Genomic DNA, 20,971 nt, shown 5'->3' with positions numbered 1-20,971 from the left:
AGAGAGAGAGAGATTGATTATGGCGTTTTTGTGACATATTCTCTCATCATTTCAAGTGACGAGCTGTCATTGGTAGCACCGGCGCGGCCTCCTCCCGTGCCGTTTCTCATCTCATGCACATGCACACCGGGGGAAGCTGAAATGAGTGAAAGCAATGGCTTAGCTGCAGACTGGCTGGCTTTATTGCTGACCCCAGACTTGGCACATTGCAAACTATTTCTCAATGTTATTGCAGCACCCGGGAGAAAAATGACGTTTCATATCCCCCAGGAGAGAGAGAGAGAGAGAGGGAGAGAGTGCAGCTGCTGCTATTTGACATTAAAACCTCCGACTCTGACAAACACCTCGACCGGGGCGGAAATGAAGGAAGTCTTGCCATAGTGTTCAGGCTGCTGAACACGGCTAGGCTGCTGATCGTTTCCTTGTTTAGAGTGAGGAAACCATCCAGAATCCTCTTTTTTTTTTTTTTTTTTTTTTTTTTTTTTTTTTTTTTTAAAGAGGAGAGGAGGTGTCCAGTGGGGTTTAAAATGGCTGCTCCTCAGTGGGGAGCTAATGTGAAATCCAGTGCGGCTCCCAAGACGCTCCGTTTGATTTCCACCCAGTCTGGTGATGTCTTTTTGGTAGGCGACTTAAAGGACGGGCCTCCGGGGAACGGCAGACCTTGAACCCCACGTTTGGTTTTCAATCTGGACCTCTAAGCCTCTAAAGTTTTACGATGTCTCCAGAATTCAAGTTTAAGCTGAGAGCAACGCCGCAACCAATAAGGTGCACCGACTGGTGCAGCCTCCAAGGGGGCCCCAAAATATCAACATTGGTTTACTGCAATCAGATCAGCCGTCTTACGTTGCTGTACATACATCATGCTGTATGTCCTGGTGTGTTTAAACCTCCTATCTTCCTTTGTGCCCGGGTGTGTCTTCAGGTTGGTGCAGGACTTGGAGAACCCCCAGGTCACCCTGTGCAACAAGGGAGACCAGCACTACCGCAGCTCACCCAGTAACCAGTCCTCCTCCAGTGACCCGGGACCCTGCGGTAGTGTCACCTGGTCCCAGCAGCCCGGATACGATGGGTATGGAACCACACCCTAGGGCTGGGCGATAAGGCCAAAAACTGCTTGTCGGGGCTCTCAAATTCACAGGAGAGGCAAAATAAGCCCAAGAAATGAAGGATATACAGTATATGTCGAAACCAAACTTTAACCATATTTGCAAATTGCAAAAAAAAAAAAAAAAGATGTTCGCTTTCATTCACAGAAAGCTTGAACTAAAACGCGATCTCGGCAGACATGTTGAAAACACTTCTAAAAAAAAAAAAAGCGGTACTTTTGGTTGGGCTCGGTAGTCACCCTCACCTTGTGGTAGCAGACGGCCAAATGTTATAATGTAATAATCCATGAAGGGTGCCATCGTGCAATTTGAGGTATCATTATTAAACACAAGTTGGTGTTTGGCGACAAAACACGACGTTTTTTCATCAACACTCGTTGAAAAGGTTGTAAACAACGGGCGGTGGTTTTATTTCTTCCCTGTTAAGCTCCGTGCACCGTGTTTGGTCCCTGAAACTGCAATTAATCCAAAGCACCGTGATTTGCGACATATCGATTGAAACGGTATAAAGATATATACAGGTACTCCTCACTTAACGACCTAACTGTCTAACAACCTACCTGTCTAACAACCACTCAGACTTCCAACCAGCTCTCTGACCAGTCTGTATTATTATGTATCTCAGCATCAAGCATCTCATCACACATCACCCTTTATATATTATATACACTATATATACTGTATATACTATATACACTATAAACTATATAGACTTAATACAGTATACACACTATATATACTATATACACTATACACACTGTATATACTATATACACTGTATACATCTTATCTCATCTCCGTTCTCAGTCTTAGTCTCGTTCCCTCAGTCTGTCAGTATTCACTACACTAGCGTTCACAATGGCCACGCCCCCTTACCATGAAATAACACTATATATACTATATGTACTATAAACAGTATATACACTATATATACTATATATACTATATACACACCCCCTTACCGTGAAACAACACAGGTCCTCGCTTATCGACCAATTTGCTTAACCTGGTCCTGGAACGGAACTTGTCGTCAAGTGAGGAGTACCTGTGTGTGTGTGTACACACACACATATATATATATATATATATATATATATATATATATATATATATATATATATATATATATATATATATATATATATATATATATATATATATATATATATATATCGCAATGACCTACTACAACGCAGTGGCATTGCTGCGGTTCATCAGAGAACAAATGAGAGAGGCTTTGTTTGGTGAGGGTGTGGTAAGGGGGCTTCGAACATTTTCCATGAATACGGTTATCAGTATGGTGAATGGACTGCAGTGTGTGTGGTGCTAAGCCACTTCAGCCACTCAGACCGCTTCACAATTAATGACTTTCATTCACCTGCGAGTGGAGAACTAGCTCACCGGGAGCAGTTGGCTAGGTGTTGGCTGTCTCACTCAAGGACACCTCAACACTCCCACCCCCGCCACAGGCTCACCTCATGACCTTGTGTGCTCATTGGCCAGGCACAGGCTTGGGGTTGGGAGGGATCCGTGTTACACTTCAACAGGATCCTGGAGACGTGTGTGTGTGTGTGTGTGTGCGTGTGTGCGTGTGTGTGTGTGTGTGTGTGCGCGTGTGTGTGTGCGCGTGTGTGTGCGCGCCTGTGTGCGTGTGTGTGTGTGCGTGCGTGCGTGCGTGTGTGTGTGTGTGGGCACGGGCACGGGCATGTGTAAGTTCTTCCAGACCGTGACAAGAGGCTTAGCTGCACGCTACCTCCTTGGCTGTCTGTCAAGAGGCCTCAAAAGAGCGCTGAACTTTTAAAGATCACAGCGCCCTGTCAGAGCTGTCGCGGCCCTGAAAAATCGACAAATCTATTCCCCCGACTGATCTCTAGTCAGAACTTCGGTTTGGCTTTCCCCCCCCCCCACTGAAACCTCGGTTTCAACCCCTTAACACCCTTGAGGTTAAAACAAGCGTCGTCTAAGCTTAAACAGGTTTCTTTACGGTGTATCCACGGTATGGGATTCTTCTATATAGAGTCGAGTGTAGTGCCTTTGCTGAAACTTCTCGCGCATGATATGAAAGGCCTCCTCCCCAGACGTCGTCCGTCTGAAGACGTGCGTTGTGTTCCCAGGCAGCTTTTTAAGGACACAGACGTCGCCGTGCAAGACCTACATAACTTCGCGTCAATTCATATTGTGCCGGGCGACGCTCCTCGCTGGCAGCTGCTTTTGAAATGTCTTCCATTATGGGCTCAAGAGGTTTGACCTTGCGCGCTCTTGAGTTAATTGCCGTACATCTGTGGTGAATCCAATGAGGTCTGCTCTGCGCTCCAGTAGCCACCGTGCTGAGCTCCCATCGCCAAAAAGATAAAAATGGATTTATAGCTCATCACTGCCTTCCTCCAGATGCCCGTCCCCCGTCCTACACGAGCGCTTGGGGGACATCCAGGGCGGAGACGGGGACTGCCACAGGGAGAGGGAGCCCACCCTTGAGAGGACCAGGTCCGCAGGTGAGTTGTTTGCTCCTGCCTCGCCGATTTGATGTGGCACACTGTCGACCCCCCCCCCCTCAAACCGTCAGGCTCAGTCAGCTTCAATCACTGTGACTTTTAGACGACTGCCCCTCTGACTCTCCCTCACTCGCCCTGTCCTCCGCCGTCCGCAGAGGCCAAGTGGCACATCCCCTCCACCAAGATCCTCAACTCCCACAAACACAGAGAAGGTGGCAAAGACTCGCCCAACAGGCTGTCCAGGGTAAGTGTGAGACTGCTTGGCTTAAAGCGACTTTGATGACTATCCACCTGGAGTGTAAAGCTGGGTGTTGTTAAAACCCTGTTGCAATTCATTGGCAAGTTACTTCGGCAGTGTGTTGCAGAGATAGTTACACACTGTGTGCGTGTGCGTGTGTGCGTGTGCGTGTGTTTGTGTTTGTATTTGTGTGTGTGTGTGCGTGCGTGTGCGTGTGTTTGTGTTTGTGTGTGTGTGTGTGTGTGTGTGTGTGTGTGTGTGTGTGTGTGGGGTACTCGCTGCACTGTCAGAGCTGGTTCTCTTCACGTCCATGCATGGAGCAGGGATAAGGTCAGGGTGTCGTCGTTGGCTGGTGAGCCTTGCTTACTATCGGGGGGCAGAGTTGGGGGCGTCCAGCTGTGCGTCTCCTACTCAGTCGCCTCAATTGAATGGTTACGATCTCACTTCGTTAGCATTGCTAGCTGACCTTTATGCCCCTTCACCACTCGCGGCTTGCCACCGGTCGGGACATACACCCAATGGGGCGTTTGTCTCGGAGGTTGAATACATCGGGCGGTGGAGAAGCTGATTCTTCATTAATCACTATCGTGGGCTCTCTTCACTTACTTTATCTCTTGGTCCCTGGGGTCGGCGGGTAGCGCTGCCGGCTCCGCCGATTTAAGCCTGCCGCAGAAGATAACTCGAACCGTCCTTTTGGCACTGGGTGCCATCTGGGGTATCTGTCTGTGTGGAGTTTGTATGATCTCTGCCGTGCTTGTGCGCTTTCCCTCTGGGCATTCTGATTTTCTCTCACCTCCGTGGACATGCTGATGACACGATGGTTGGCGACTCTAAATAGTCTCTTGGGGTGAATGTGGAGTGATTGCGTTTGACCATGTGATGGGCCCTGACCAGGGAAACCAGCTGAAGGAAATGACTGGATGGATGGATTGATGGATAGATGGAGATATACCAGAGCCTACTGTACTATTGGACCTAGTCTTGCTAACTGTATCGCTCTCTCTTTCCCTTTCTTTCTCGCCGTGTCCCCTCCCGCCCAGGGGGGAGATAAGAACTCCAGCCACTCCAGCAGCAACACCCTCTCCAGCAATGCCTCCAGCAACAGTGACGAGAAGCACTTTGGCTCCGGGGACCTGATGGACCCGGAGATGCTGGGCCTCACCTACATCAAGGGGGCGTCCACAGACAGCGGCATCGACACCAACCCCTGCGTCCCCCCCGGAGCCCGGGTCATGCTGCAGGGCCGAGCGGGCGAGCAGGGGCACCCCTGGCCATCGGAGCACCACGACGACGGGGCCTCCGAGGACGACCGCGGCAAACTGTACCTGCCCCAAGGCTACGCCTCCGCCATCATGGCCGGTCACGCCACCGAGGGCAGCATCGGGGACCTGAGCGAGATTTCTTCCCACTCCAGGTGCGGTAAAGCAACGGGTGTTTCCGCCGGCAACTAAGCGGTCGTTTTCTTTTGTCGTCTGCCGGCTTTTTACGACGCCAAAGGTCGAGCTTGAGCTGTTTTCTATATTGTTCCATCCGTTTAACGAAACGCCATGTGTTTTGCATTTGGCCGAGCAGGGATTTGACCTTTGCCCTTTGAGGCCATTCGATGTCAGTGATTTACTATTCGTTCTATTTAGTTTTGTCTATTTCGGTGTGTCATTGATTTTTCCCTGTGGGGGGGGGGGACCTCACTTTTCTGTGTGGTCTGTGGAAGAGCGTGTAGGGATAAATAGGCAGATTCAGACACCCTTTACACTATTCTTCACACCAGATAAATATAATAGCCTGTTGGTCTTCTGTTAAACGTGCCCATACAGATATATACCCTCGCATACACACAAAGACCTTTTCACATAGACACCCCCCCCACCCTCCCCATCTGCCCTAACCTGTGGCCTGATCCCTCCAGCTGTGCCAGAGCACAGAGCTGTGCATAACCATGGTGGCATTCTGGCTTCAGCAACAGGGAGGGGCGTGGGGGTGGCGGGTGGGTGGGGTTCCATGACACCATCCTGCAGGTCCTCCCCATCAAACTGGGGCCCTGCTGAGTGTGTGGGGGGGGGGGGGGGGTGCTCTCCATAGGGGTTTTTCCTGGAGGCATTTTCAAGCGGCCTCTTTGAAATACAATGGTTATCTCTCTGTTAATCTGATACGGGACCATTATGGTAACTCGGTCCGATCAAATGGTTGACTTGTTTGGGGGCATGGTGCCAGATATGCCCACTCCAGGATTTCATTAGGGAAAGAGGATGGTGTCTGTGTCATTAGACTGACTACTACCGCTACGTCCCCGCCTCTGATATAACCGCCGCTGACACTCAAGTGTCATCTGCACAAACTGTGTAACAGCGGGATCCCATATTGCAGGGTGTGGCCCAGATGGTCATGAATATGGAAATAAAGGATGCAGTGCCTCAAGCTGAAGGCAAGTCCCGGTGTATGAGGGGATTTCAGATACACAGTCATGTTTTGTCATTTTGGGGGTTTTTTTCGCCACAAAACTAGACAACGATTCACTTCAGAATAGTGCTTTATTTTTTATTCGGCAAGTAGCCGAAGCGACCTGCCTGTGCACCTCCTTTATTTGGAAATTACAAGCAGAGCAATGACACAGTGGGCGGCCTTGGTTTTTGCAGAACGCTAGCTTTCATATAATCATTCCTTTAATGGCTTTTTATTGTCTTTTTTACCTTTCAATTTAATTGTGACCATCCAGTTGTTTCCAGAGTTTTAGGGCAATATCACACAACACACTGTACTGTACACATGTTGGATCCGTCTGCTAACTTTCAGATCAATACAAATGTAAATTACTGTGAGATTGTAGAATGTAGTATATGAGTGATGTGATGAGTGTGTTGCCCTCTGGTCTCACCAAATTAAGCGTTTTCTTGGCACATGTGATGTTGCGTCACTCATCTTCTTCAAATACCTGTCTGTTGTATTTCGTGGATTTTAGTCCTCATGAACATTTTTATTTTCCTTTTTAAGATTTTGCATTTTACTTTTGGATTACATGCTGCTTTGTTCTCGCTGTCTGGTCAGTGGCTCACACCACTCCGGCAGTCCCCTGGCCCGCGGTGCCAGGTACTGTATGTCCGCCGACTCCACCAAGGTCTACACCATCCCAGAGACCAACAGCTCAGGGGCGGGACCGGGGCCTGGGCTGGGGCTCGGGGCGGGCCCCGGCCCAGAGGCGTGTGGACAGACACACTCACAACCCGGCTTCAAGCACTCAGTGGGCATGGACGGGGCTAACGATGCCGACCACATTGAGGAACCGCCCAGCATTTCTGAGTGTGGGTGAGTGTGTGTTATTTGTGTGTGGGTGAGTGTGTGTGTGTGTGTGTGTGTGTGTGTGTGTGTGTGTGTGTGGGTGTGGGTGTGGGTGAGTGTGTTACAATCAATTAAATGATCAATGTGAATAAGATAAGTGATCGCTCAGAGATATATAATACTTAACTTATATATACGTATATAATATAATGAGTAACACCTCCACGTGTTTTCTTTCTGCTGTTGTAGAAACTGCTCCCCTGTACAGCTCTGTGTCATTTAATTTGTGTTAATAAAACCAACAGAAACTCAAAAAGTGGGGAAAACTGTTCAAATCCGCTATTGAGGGTTAATAACCGATTTCTCTACGAATAAAACTTTAAAACCTTAATTTTCGATTTAATGAAAAATTATTTCAAGCTTTTATGAGATTCTGCTCTTGTCATTAAGCTAGAACTCATCGAAAGTAAGTGGTAATAATTCATATTTATTATAATACCCTTTGTACCCATAACACAAAATTTTCCTGGTGGTGTCACATTTTGTATATTCTGTATATTTTTATATATCCGACTATTTTCAGGTTTCTATTTTCTGTATATATATTTGACAATTTAAAAATCTTACTTCAGATTTTATAGTTATTATTATTCTCCTCTTTTGCAGACTCTTAAGATTTTCTTTTTGATGTGTGTATATATCTGTGGAGAAACGCACTAAACCTCACCAGAACCAATTCCCCGTATACTGTACGTAAAGGTACCTGGCGAACAAAACCGATTGAGATTCTGAAATGTAATAACAGAGCATTACCAGCACGCTTGCGACGTCCTAGCAAACAAGCGTTTTCCTCACGTGCAAAAAGCGCCCGGCAGCGCGAGCAAAGTTCTGGGTGAATAAGCTGTCAGTCAAAAGCAGCACACGTGAAACCCGCCACACGTGAATAATGTGAGGGAATTGACTGCAAAACCTCCGGAAGCAAATCCAAAGGTTTGATCTCTCCACAGCAACGTGAAGAAGGATGCCGGCAAATTATTTTCAGTTCCAACAATGTGTGGTATTTATTTATTCTAAATAGAATTTCCATCAACCCGCGTTTGCAAAGCGTTTTCATCCTTCGCGAGATTTAGTTAGGTTTTTATTGGCACAAGACGAATTCCGTGGTTCTCCCCTCCCATTCTCCCTGCCCTGTGTACACAAACTGGCTATGATTGAAGCAGACAGCTGCAAAATAAATAAGCTCAATGGAGCTGCAGACATAATACACTTGGCACATGTCACTTTGGGTTATTGATCTCGCCGTGAAGCCGGGTCCCCGCGGACGGCCACGCTGGAGCTTGCAGCTTGGCCGGGGCTGTGCCGGGACCGTTGTCTCCTCTGGGAGACGGCCGGTGATCCCAGCCGCGCTCACCAGAACACGCGCGCACGCATCCCAGGGATGGCTGCTCGCCGACCGGCCTGAAATATCACCAAGGAAACATGAGTGCACAAAAAAAGACCGGCCACCGTAAATGATATTGCTCTGTTACATACACATACATGCATACAGTATATATTCAATATTCACATATAGATGTTGATTAGCGACTGTCTGAGAGAATGGATCAATGGTGAAATTGTGTGCAAGATTGCTTATTTTGGAAGGAGAGAGCGGGAGATTGCACTCGGAGAAGCCCGCCCCACCCCCCACCCCCCCAACCCCAAAGCCGCGGCTCCCCTCCAGAAATCAAATTCGCGGCTGTGAAATTTTCCCCACTTAACGACCACGTGATTGATAGCCTGCGCCAAAGTCGTCCTCTGTGGCGTTCACGGGGAAGAAGGGAAGGCAAAAACAAAACAAAGAGACCCCGCTGTGATTGGGTTAGCCTTCCCAGCGCTTTGTTTGTGTATTCCTGCCGGTTCTTATTTGGTCTTACATAACCACGGCGTGTGATAAATGAACTAATATAACTCCTAGATATTGTTTCTAGTGCCATGATCCCCTCCCCTCAGTGCTTTGTGACTTTCCTTTGTTTGCTCTTGGCGCCGTATGTGACTGTAACTGTGACAGTTCTTCCTAACCCAGGGCTGTTTCTTCTCCTCTCGCCTTCTTCTTCTTCTTCTTCTTCTTCTTCTTCTTCTTCTTCTTCTTCTTCTTCTTCTTCTTCTTCTTCTTCTTCTTCTTCTTCTTCTTCTTCTTCTTCTTCTTCTTCTTCTTCTTCTTCTTCTTCTTCTTCTTCTTCTTCTTCCTCCGCTCTCTTGTTCCAGAGGAGCGGAGAGCTTATTAGCCTTCCTCCTCAAAATGCTGTCCGAGCGCTCCAGGTACAACGCAAGTCACCGCAAGTCCACCTGTGTATACGTATATACAGTAGACCCCCCCCCCCCCCCCCACACCCTGACCCCCACACCCCGTTTCCCCTGTCACCACCAGCTCCAGTACAGTTTGTCTCCTGGTCGCAGCTCTTATGGAAATCCCTGCACTTGGCACCTCTCACAACCCGGTACCCCCCCCCCCCACACCTCAGCTTCTGTCAGCTCCTCTCACACTCCACACACGCACCTTAGACCGGTGTTTCTCAAAGACTGGGTCGCAGGAGATTCTAATCGGGGCCCAAAATTTCCTTGGTCTTTTAAAAAGTGCGTCGTCCCAAAAAAAAAAAAAAAAAAGCCCTCTGAAAATGGGTCCTCAGAAAAACACTGCTTTAGACCAGTGGTCTTCAACCGGGGGTCCGCAGAGGTACTGCAGGGGGTCAGCCATCTTGGCCACATCTTGTCTTGGTTTTCGGTGCAATAGTTCACCATTTTTTCTGTCATAACTGAATAAAACCCTGAATAAATTCTCTGATAGCACATAATATCGGTGCTGGACTCCGAGGACAAAGACCCACAGTTTTTCAGAGGGCAACTGTCACTAAGCAACGATGGGTGTTCAGTTTGGGGGGGGGGGGGGTTCAGCGGTTACAGCAGCACTGACAGCGGAAGTGGGTGAGTCTTGGGAACGCCTGGCAGCCAGACGGACCGAGCCAGCGAACCGTCTCGCTGTCTGGCAAATCCCCCACGGCCTCCCAACACCCTGCCAACAGCGCTCAGCGTGTCAGCCTCCCGCGCTGCACGTTTCAAGCAGGCAGGGGCCTATCGGTCCGGGAAGGCCCACCCCCCCTTGCACCTCCACCACTGCCCCCCCCCCCCTCCCCGAAGGTGACCCCTTTCATCCCACTCCACCCACAGTCTCCCTGGGGCTCACCCATGAGGACAATGGAGGATGGTCTCTCCAGTGTCTCCCCTGTGCTGCTCAGTCTACCGGCTGCATGTGTCTCTCCGCTGTTCGTCCCAACGCCACCACCGCGCGTGGCCGGCTCCTCTCCCTCTGCTTCACCGCGGTGGTCGGCTCCGCTCCTCTTATGCCAACTCTTTGTTTTAACCCCTTTGCCCAAACTTAACCCCACCCCCTCACAACTACCGCATGTGTGTGCCGCGTTGAGGCGAGACCACCCCGAGCCCCACCGTGTGGACTGGCTTCATTTGACCTCCACGCCCGCCGCCCCCACGCGCACACACACCCTGACGAGCGTCGCTTCCTCTGCTCTGTGTGTCCTTTGCAGGCAGCTGTACGTGCAGGAGGCCGCCTGCCGCCTCCAGGCCGTGGAGCGGGAGGGCGAGGCGCTGCAACGACTGTCCAAGGAGGACTACCTCAAGATGATGCTGCCGGACAGCCCGCCGGGAGAGGACAGGAGGGGAAAGGTGAGAAGCCCCCTTCATCTTCGTTATGTCGCGTTTTCTGTACCATAATTATGATGGAAGGGTCAATTACTTCTACTTCTATTACTACTTATTGTAAAGAAAATCAATAAATCATTATGGAAATCCGGTAATGAACACGTTTTCACAGTTTACACAGCTTTACTTTTTTACTGTTACCTAGTGATGATTCTCTGTCGCCCTGATTAAATAGTGCTGCAGTTGCTACCCAGATCTCGATTAAATCTCTTTCCCACGTCTTGTTTTTTTGGATAACGAGCATGCATTCGAGACGGATAAGACCCCCCCCCCCAAAATAAAAAAAACCCTCACAGCATGCATCCCCTCAGAGTGTAGCATAGCAAGCATCTGCTGCCCATCAGCCCCGCGCTGCTCAGCAACCCAGTCGATGGGCTCCTCTCTCCCCGACACAAGGGCCCTTCAGTCCCCTCCTGGAAGGGCACAGGCTGTTGGCTTAATCTAATTCATAATGGGGTCCTGAGTTTACTCAGCCAGGATGTCATGGATTAGAAAGGCAGGAAGTTGCATAGAGTGCATCCATGTTTGATGTCCCTGGGTCCTGCAGACTCTATTAATTGCATCTTGAGTCACCCCCCTATGCCTTTAACCCCCCCCACCCCCTTTCCACAATCCATTATCTACCAGGAAGGGGACCCTGGAGACTTCTTACAAATGGGTTATTTTTGGATGCCGCTCAATTCTAAAACACATGCATTACTTCCCTGCAGCGGCGAAGGAGAGATAGAGTGAGAGAGAGACTAGGGAGAGTGGGCGTTAGACAGACAGACAGAAATAAGCAGAGTCTTCAGATAGAGACTGTGTTGTTTGGTGTGCTGATTAGTGTGCCTTGCCGTTGTGAGCCGGGCTTTCATACAACGTCCAATGGCTACAAGGGGCCACATGACAGTGCCCGTCCAAAATGAAAGCAGGTGCATCTGTTTTCCCGTCGCTGGATTCCCATTCCGTGTTGCCCACGGAGAAAGAAAAAGTCTCCGCAATCGAGCGCGAGGGCGCACGGGCACTGCTTGTCGAACGCAAGGAGCACTATGTGCCTTTGTTGTAATCTCATCCGCCTGTCTGATCGAGAGGGATAATGCCGAGGGAGGGAGGGAGGGAGGGAGGGAGGGGGCGGGGGGAAGCAATACGGGGAGAGAGGGGGACGCACGCATGAGAGCGGGCGCGGCGCCAGACACCGCTCCCGTGCGCACATCTGATCAGATGGCATGTTTTCCACCTCGCCTCGCCCTGTCACGAAAGGGGAATCGAATTACGGTAATGGCAACGTATTTCTAACCCGATATAATCCGACCGGGTTAATCTCCCGAGCAATGAGGCCGGCAAGACGGCAAAGGGTTAACGCCGCCGCCCGCCGTCTGCTGGAGGGCGAGCGGTTGCGGCGGACCTCTTCCTCTCTCCCTCCGGCCGAGACATCCGCGGGGGACAACTCCCACGGGAGCAAGCGGGCCCATTGTATGGTTGTCGTGGAGGAAGGGGCAGTTTTACCGCCTCTCGGAGGAAAAGGACGCGGGGGGGGGCGGCGGCGGCCTATTTAGCACGCAATGAGAAGCTCCACGTCAGGGGCATTGTGTCCGTGCGTCCGTGGCCTCGTTCAGGAAACTTGCGCATTTGCAGTCGTACACCTGCACCGCTGCCAGAACGGCGGAGCAGCATTAGAATTGATCGCAGACCCGCCAGGCACCGTGTGGACCCCCGCCAGGCACCGTGTGGACCCCCGCCAGCCGCGGTGGATCTCGACGGGTTCAGACGCGCTTCACGTGGAAGGTCCGGTGGTTGCACGGGTTTGATGAATACAATATCTCGTGAGGGGGAGCGCGCGGCAGGTTAGGTCTGCCCAGCGCCCGGATACGCTGTGTGCCGACTGGGACGCGCTTGATGTCATGAACAGGGCTGGCCTCTGACCAAAAAAAAAACAAAAAACATTAAGCCCTTTTGCAAATGTTTACGGGAACTCTTAATCTGTGTGCTGTTTTTTTGGCCCTGTGAGAGAGTGGCAGATCCAGTTGAAAAGTTGTTTTCGTGAGGAAGGGCCAAACGGAGTCTTATCTCGCAACGTCGGGCGGGAAAATAGCGGCAAAGGGAGCGACCGTCTTGAGTCAAAGACCCCTAAGATGCGTTCGGAGACGCTGCGCCCAACTCTTTGATTTCCAGTGCATCTCCGCTTTTAAAGAAGCGGGAGTCTCTGGAGTTTTTAAAGTCGAATTCTCGCCAGGGGATTTGCGGAGTTGCCTCAGACTCTGAAATGGAGATGGCTGGGTGTTGGCTTGTGGGATGCCAGTCGAGCGTTGGTTACAGCTGGGAGGCAAGGCAAACATTTGCCGATCTGGACGATTGCTGCGCATTATCATTTGTGGCTGGTTTTGATGTCATCCGTGCAATGTTTACGCACGGTGTAGGGGCGCTGATGGATCGGGGAGGGCCTTTGTGGTTTTGCGCGATTCGAACTGGGGATCTCCTGTCTAAATTATGGCTGTGGTAGTGAAACTCTAGTCACCCTAACCCCGTGGCCCTACGCACTGTATTTCCTCGGTCTGCACAAAAGCCAATATACTGTATGGCTCATCCCCCCGAGGGCTGCACCGCTTTTCAAAGCCCTGAGTTATTCATCAACGTCCATCCTAAACTTTTGACCTCCACATTTACCCCATTCTTTATTTGATTGTTTCCAAACAAGGATCCTATTTATATCGCTCAGATCCGACTGGATAGTACACAAACAGTGCTCTCTTTGAGTCCTGTGTCTATGTATCAGGGCAGGCATTTTTTTCATTTGGAGAACAGCCTTCAATGAAGCCATAGAGCGTCACACAGATGCCTCAGTCAAACTGTCAAATGTATTCCCCGGGAGCTCGGTGACAAGCATCACGATGGGAAAAAAAAAAATAATCTCGTTCGAGATTAACTATGTGGTGAACGTGGACCAACTCCAACTCACCGTGGAACATTCCTTCACATTATAATTATACGTCATGAGCGCGTTCTAAGTAGTGAAGGTCATCGATAGTCGTTACTGGCAGCAATTAAAGACCATTCTAATGATTAGGAAATGACCGATTGTATATTTATTGAAAAAACATACATGCTTTCATACAGGCGTGTCGATTGGGTCGATACTTTCTTCCACACAATTAACACAATTTATTCCTTTCGCTCTCAGACGTCGGCGGCCGGCAGCTTGTCGCCGCGCCGCTCCCTCTACCGGACCCTGTCGGACGAGAGCGTGTGCAGCAACCGCAAGGGCTCGTCGTACACCAGCTCCCACAGCTCCATGCTGGACCAGGCCTTGCCCAACGACATCCTCTTCAGCACCACCCCGCCCTACCACAGCACGCTGCCGCCCCGGATGATCCACAACCAGGGAGCCTCCAACCTGAGGAGTGAGTAGAAAGGAAAAAACCTTTTCTAAGCGGAACCCCGGACGGATCCCTCCCCCGCGCTCCCCGCCCCTCGAAGGGCCTCTCAGGAAACGTGAGGGGCCCGATGTTAAAATACCCTGCATGTTTCTCAGGGATTATCACTCCCGCACCAGATAAGTGATGGGATGTAGATACTCGTTTGAAGTGCCTCTTGTGTCCCCGCCAATATAGTTCCCCGGTATAGTCCACTAATTGGAGCTGGGGTGAGGCGGCATGCGTGCGTGCTTGTGTGCTTGTGTGCTTGTGTGTGTGTGTGTGTGTGTGTGTGTGTGTGTGTGTGTGTGCGCGTGCGCTCGCTGCTTGCTCGGGCTTGCCCTTCCCTCTGCGTTATTAAGCGGACACCTGTCGCCCTGCTCTGCTGTTCTCCCGCCGGCCGCGCCCTTCGCGAGAAGCGGCGGCGGCGCAAACTTGCCTGTGTCTGCGTCGCGAGCGTCACCCCGTCTGCCACGCATAATGTCTCATTCACTCATCAGTCTCCGCCCCCCACGTGCCCACCCGTACAGCCCCCCCTCCAAACCCCATGCCTCATTTCCACGCTGTTCCTCGTCGTCCGTCTCCAGCTTGGCATTGTTAGACAGCAAATGGCTCTTGGAAAGATGTTTCTCCCCTAAGCCTCTTCTGGCTGTCAACCTGATGGATTGCTGATTGTTTTGAAGGGTAGTTGAGAATACAGGCCATCTCTCTCTCTCTCTCTCTCTCTCTCTCTCTCTCTCTCTCTCTCTCTGTCTCGCTCTCTCTCTCTCTCTGTCTCGCTCTCGCTCTCACTCAAACAGTCCAATTTGGTAAACAGCGAAGGGCTCCGGCTCGGAGATGGCAGGTAAATTGAAAGGAGAGTGTCAGTCTTGCTCGATTTCTCTCTTTCTTTCTTGTCTGTTGAGAACCCCCACCCCCACCCCTCTGCAAGGAGCGCTTGTTTATTACCTTCTCTGCCTTTCAGGGTTAAGGAGGAGGGTGGCGGCAGTGCTAAGAGATGGAGAGGGAGAGAGAGAGAGGGAGAGGGAGAGAGAGAGGGAAAGGTGGCATTGATTGAAGTGGGAAAACATTGGTTGAGACAAGTCATTTATTGCCCGTTAGACAAGTCCCTCGCCGGGCGTGCTATGCAGGGAAGGCTCCAGCCCTGGACTCATGTTGGACTTGTTTTTGGGAATCTTTTTTTTTTTTTTTTTTTTTTTCCTCAACGTCGTTAAAAGGGGCTTCTTATTTCCCAGAATTCCTCAGCTGGAAGATTCTTGATTATTATTCCAATGAGGTGAATTCTTTCCTGGCTTAAGGTTTTTTAATTTAAATTTTTTATTTTTTTGTTGTTCTGTTGTCCGCGCGGCAAGGCGCTTCAGATGCACAGATGCACTCGAATAATTACGAAACAGCCTCATGTGGGTTGGGGCTTTAGGACTGATGGGAAGTGAATTCCAACATTAAGCCCCCCACCCCCGTGCCCCTCGATTCCTTTCCCAAAACCACCCCAACCCCCCACTCTTCCCAGGGCTGGACCTGTAAACCAGGCCAGGCCCAGAGACACTGATCCGAGTGCCTGCCTGTCCCCCGCAGATGAGTTCTGGTTCTCTGACGGCTCCCTGGCGGACAGGTCCAAGTTCAGCGACCCGGGCCTCATGCCCCTCCCAGACACCCCCGCCTCGGACCTGGACTGGTCCCACCTGGTCGATGCAGCGCGAGCCTTCGAAGGTAACCAGCTCAGCCTGCTGGCGCCCTTGTGTCACCCACCTCCCCGGCTGCTTAGCGCCTGTATCGTCCTCTATGTATGTACAGTGTGTGTGCGTGCGTGTGTACATGAACGCTTTCCTGGCACACTTTCGTGTGTGTGTGTGTGTGTGTGTGTGTGTGTGTGTGCGTGTGTGTGTGTGCATGAACGCTTTCCTGGCACGCTTTCCTTGCCTGTGCGCGTGTGCGTGTGTGCGTGTGTGCGTGCGTGTGTGTGTGTGTGTGTGTGTGTGTGTGTGTGTGTGTGTGTGTGTGTGTGTGTGTGTGTGTGTGTGTGTGTGTGTGTGTGTGTGTGTGTGTGTGTGTGTGTGTGTGTGTGTGTGTGTCCGAAGCAATGTAGGAGGTACGTTTTGGCGATCCCTAAGCTATCTGTGCTTTTGCTTGAAGCCCCACTGTCAAGCATAGCAAATGAGCCATCATGTCTAAGCATAGACCCTGGAGCCAATTTTCACACCGTAAACACGGCGAGAAGCCACTCATACAGGGAGACCAAACCAATTAAGCTCTCAGAGTAATTGCAGGCTGAGCGTAGCATACTGTCGGCCTCAGACTCTGAGTAAAATGGCGGTCGCTACCTCCTGAAAGTCCAAATCTCCTGCGCGGCTGCATCCCTGTATCCTTGGCTCGGCAGTGATGTCTCTTTGTTATTAAGGCGGCCTAGTCATTTGTCATTTCTCTTCCTCCTTTAAAGACGTGACTAAGCTCCTTTATGGTTTTTGAGTTTGCCTGGGGCCGGTCCACCCAGAGGACGAGGGAAAATTAAATGAGTTCCTGTCCAAATAATTGTCCAGTTCCAACCTTAAGAATAGAGCTGCCTCTCGACCGGAGCTCACTTCCCACTTCATTCAGAAATTACGCATCGTCCCCCCCGCCATTGCCCACTTCACCGCTATTGTTCCATCTGGGCTGTTCTTATTTGCATGTTAATTTTTTCACACCCCCCTGCTTAATCGCTCATCGATCACCCGGACATGCTGACGTACCACAACCCTCCCCCCCCCCGACCCGGTGGAGTGGGGACACGCGGCGTGTGACCGCGTATTTGTCATAACTCATGATTGCGCCGTAGAAATTTCCGCCTTTTGATTCGTCTCATGTTGTCTCGCCCCCAGCCTAGCGTTTAACATGACTGGCCTCGGTAGACATGATGCACAGCTTGGCTGGCAGCCATAACCGTTGTCACGGCAGCCACCGCTGCGCCCCAGAGCGAGATGGGTAAATTGGAGCCTTGTTGCCGAGCAGGAAGCTGTCTTTGTGCCACATTTGTTTAACCGTCCCCGACCAATGCCGGGAGGTAAAACGGTGAGAAACAAAAGAAGCGATTCAACTGCAAAGTTTTTATTATTCATAGTAGGTGTCGGCGTTCATGAGCCCAGACACATGGCTGATACCAGGCTGGACCGTCGGCGTTCACAAAGCCAAAAGTTAAGCCAGCGGTATTAAAGTTGGTTCTGCGAATGACAGCAACAAACGGCTTTTAGTGTAATCTTCTAAACGCCCACACTGGAATTTTATTTAGTCATTTTCTAATCTTCCTCACTAAAAAAAAAAAAAAAAATCATAATATCCCCACGTACAGGCGGCGATTTCATTCTTTTCTCGCCGCCATAATTATGTTGTTGTTTTCCAACAATATGTCCGTCGTCGCGCTGGATCAAATTAAAGTGGCAAGCTGCTTCTCGGCGCCAGGCTCCACTCTGGTCGGAGTCTTTAATCTTTCAGAAACAGCCGTCGAACACTGGGAGAGATGTTCATTCATATGTAAATCAAAGCTCGCTCCGATCAAAACAATCCACTCTGGGCAAGATCAGCCATTGTCTTGGACAGAATTAACCGTCATTTGGGGCTAATTTAATGGAAGGGTTTCCTTAATCCCTCCTATGAATATGCAGATCCCCCCCTATCTTTGGTGTCAGACCACGGGCTTGAGCGGGGGAAGTGGTTGGAAAGAAGGAAAAAAGAAAAAGAGCAACGCCCCTCAATACCAGCTATCCTCGGGCGTGGCGGGCCGACTCTGGGTATTCCGTGGGGCTTTGAGCGAGCTTACGGGCCTCATGTGGTGAAACAGGCATGACTGGTGTCTGACAGATATCAGGGAGGGAGCTGCTCGGGGAGGGAAATCGCTCGGGAGCTGCTCGGGGACGGGGGTCCGGGGGGACGCGACCAGTTACAGCCAATGAGAGCAGAGCGAGGGTCGAGTAGGAGAGACGGGAGTGCACCGAGCAGCAGCCAGATACACACAACGTACCTATTTCACTTTTCTTCTTTAGGTTTTTAATACGTTCCTTATTTAAATGACTTTAAGAGCGATCAAGAATCTAATAAAGAATAAATAATCCTGTCCAGTGCTTGGTATGGAGTCATTTCCAGTGTCGACTCCAGCCTGTGTTTTCGTGACAGAAGGTGGTTTGGGGACCCTTCAGACTCGTCAGGGATTCCTCCGCGTGAAAGATCTTGTAATGTGTGACCCCCTGTCACCCATCAGTCATGTAGTGTGAAAACCACAAGGCTGTAAGATTCCCAGTCACAAGACAGAAAGTTGTGTCGCGCGAACAGCACAGCGGCGCCGCCGAGAGGGGTGTGGTGTGCCCGCGGCGTTAGGACGACTTGATATAACGACGGTTTACGGACTGGATGAGGGAGTCCACCACGCCCAGTAATTTGAATCAAGTTGCATCCGGTGTTTTACATTTATCCGTTTGTTTGTCCAGTGTGCCGCATCGATTAACGAGGCTGTGCAGCGTTGGCAACTATTAAAGATGATCAGAAGATAATATTTATTTATTTATTTGTTTGTTTGTTTGTTTGTTTGTTTGTTTGTTTGTTTGTTTATTGGGACCAAATGTGATCCAGGGTGTTTTAACTGTGTCCACCCCTCCGCAGACCAGCGCGTGGCATCGTTTTGCACGATGACGGACATGCAGAGGGCAGAGGCGCTGCACATCTCCAGGGAGCTGACCCGACGCGTGGCAGCGGCGGAGGGCGCGGCACTGGAGGCCGGGTGGGTTTCACCAAACAGAGCCAGAGGTGGAGTAGAGGAGGGAGGAGGAGAGGACACGCTGCGGCGGCACGCCCCACGCTGGGGGTGTTGAGCAGCCTCCTCCACTCCTCTATCTTCAAAGGCCTAAGAGCTCTTATTCATTTTTATATGCATGTGGGTTTTTTTATTTGTTATTTTGCCAGCAGTCGATTTGGCAGCACATTAATGGGCATAAATAAATTTAAAAATATATAAATATCCGTGCTCTGCATTTTATCATAAGTTGTGAGTGGTGAATTTATTTGATTTGATCATCTCAAATACTGTGTGTGTGTGTGTGTGTGTGTGTGTGTGTGTGTGTGTGTGTGTGTGTGTGTGTGTGTGTGTGTGTGTGTGTGTGTGTGTGTGTGTGTGTGTGTGTGTGTGTGTGTGTGTCCCCTGCAGCGGTTCCCCCTCCACTCTGACGGGTAAAGTCAACCAGTTGGAGGTGATCCTGAGACAGTTGCAGTACGACCTCCGAAAGGTACGTCCCTCACGCGCTCTGTCCCTGAGACTTAATGACTCAGACATCCTGACATTTACAAAACAAAAAAAAAAAGGCCCCTTGTCTTCCTTGTGCTTGGCTTTTTGTCCTTCTTTTTGTTTTTTTTATTTATATTTATAGGCTGACGTCCAAATTGTTAATGGCGGCCATTGTACTTTGTGTGCAGTGCCATTCAGAGCAGGTGATACTGAGTAATGGCCGCCCGTGAGGTCTTTGAATTACTACCTCGTTCGCCTAATTTAATAACCCGTTTCCTTTCCATATTGTGGCCCGGCTGCACACTCACCGCGCCGGCACTAATGTGCTTTAAAATGGGGAAGGTTTTTTAAATTTATATATATATATATATATATATATATATATATATATATATATAATTTTTTTTTTCCCTCCAAATTGACCGATGAGCGGCCCGCCGTGCTAATGTCCGCTACTTAAGCCTCGGTGTGGAGTGGTGGAGGTGCATGTCATGGTAATGGACGCTGCCTCCGACCGCGCGTCTCCGTCAGTTTCCATGTGGTCGGTGCTCGCAGGCCGTGTCGCCTTTGTGACCCGTGTGCGTCGCCTTCTCCCGCCCAGGAAAAGGAGGACAAGGCCATCCTGCAGGAGGAGGTGCAGCACCTGAGGCAGGACAACATGCGTCTGCAGGAGGAGAGCCAGACGGCGGCGGCGCAGCTCAGGAAATTCACCGAGTGGTTCTTCCACGCCATCGACAAGAAACCCTGAGAGACACCCTGAGACAGAGAGAGAGAGAGACTTTTATTTCTCCCGGGCACCTTTCCCTAAACGATAGGTGAGGCCTCCGCCCTACCGCCCCCCGCCCCCACCCGCACCTAAAACGTCCCCTTGAACCACCCGTCACACCAAGAGCGGCGCCTCCTCAGAAAACCCCCCCTGTAGCCGAAAACCCTGCAACCTACTTGAATCCTGTAGCCGGACTGAACCCCGGGGGGTCTGCGAGGACCCTCCCCTGTATTTGTTGAGGGCCGGGGGGGGTTGCTGCCCCCAGACCCCAGACCCTAAAGACGGCAACGGTGAATCCTGGGAATGTAAAGCCTTAGAGTTATCTTACTGTAGTCTACGTATAACCTGTTTGACATGCTCTGCTGTACTGTACTGTCACTGTAGCGCCCGAGCCGCGCCTCCAGGGCCTTCCTGGGTTAGAAGGAGGGGGGGAGTTGGGGGGGGGGGGCGGAGCGGAGCTGTAATGGATTCTCTCACCGACGAGGTCAGACCCCGACCGGGGGCCGCGGGGAAATGAACGTGGCTCGACTCACAATTTGCTGGACGCTCCGGTTTCCAAACGACCCCAAAGTCCAAAACATAAGTAGACTTGACGTAAAAAAAACAAAAAAAAAAACGTTTGTTTTTTTTTGTTTGGTTGTTTCTTTTTTTCTCTCCAAAATGCCGCGGTTGGGGCAGGTGGGCGACGGTGGGGCGGTGGCGG

The 20,971-nt window shown here is 50.6% G+C and overlaps 1 protein-coding gene across 1 annotated transcript in view; it reads left to right on the top strand.

Annotated features, from left to right (window-relative positions):
- LOC307242701 (signal-induced proliferation-associated 1-like protein 2) overlaps positions 1-20,658 on the top strand; it is an 82,176-nt gene extending 61,518 nt beyond the window's left edge. Inside the window, exons 11-22 of the mRNA XM_080017246.1 lie at positions 923-1,069; positions 3,495-3,598; positions 3,754-3,842; positions 4,877-5,250; positions 6,879-7,136; positions 9,357-9,410; positions 10,691-10,829; positions 14,023-14,242; positions 15,830-15,964; positions 18,884-19,001; positions 19,425-19,503; positions 20,104-20,658. Coding sequence (XP_079873372.1) covers positions 923-1,069; positions 3,495-3,598; positions 3,754-3,842; positions 4,877-5,250; positions 6,879-7,136; positions 9,357-9,410; positions 10,691-10,829; positions 14,023-14,242; positions 15,830-15,964; positions 18,884-19,001; positions 19,425-19,503; positions 20,104-20,250 — 1,864 coding nt within the window. The 3' untranslated portion in view covers positions 20,251-20,658. The remainder of the gene's footprint in view (positions 1-922; positions 1,070-3,494; positions 3,599-3,753; positions 3,843-4,876; positions 5,251-6,878; positions 7,137-9,356; positions 9,411-10,690; positions 10,830-14,022; positions 14,243-15,829; positions 15,965-18,883; positions 19,002-19,424; positions 19,504-20,103) is intronic.
- Positions 20,659-20,971: the final 313 nt, after the last annotated feature.

This window comes from Zeus faber (assembly GCF_960531495.2).
Source record: "Zeus faber genome assembly, chromosome: 16".
Taxonomy (NCBI): domain Eukaryota; kingdom Metazoa; phylum Chordata; class Actinopteri; order Zeiformes; family Zeidae; genus Zeus; species Zeus faber.
This window is presented reverse-complemented; position numbering and strand designations above follow the sequence as displayed.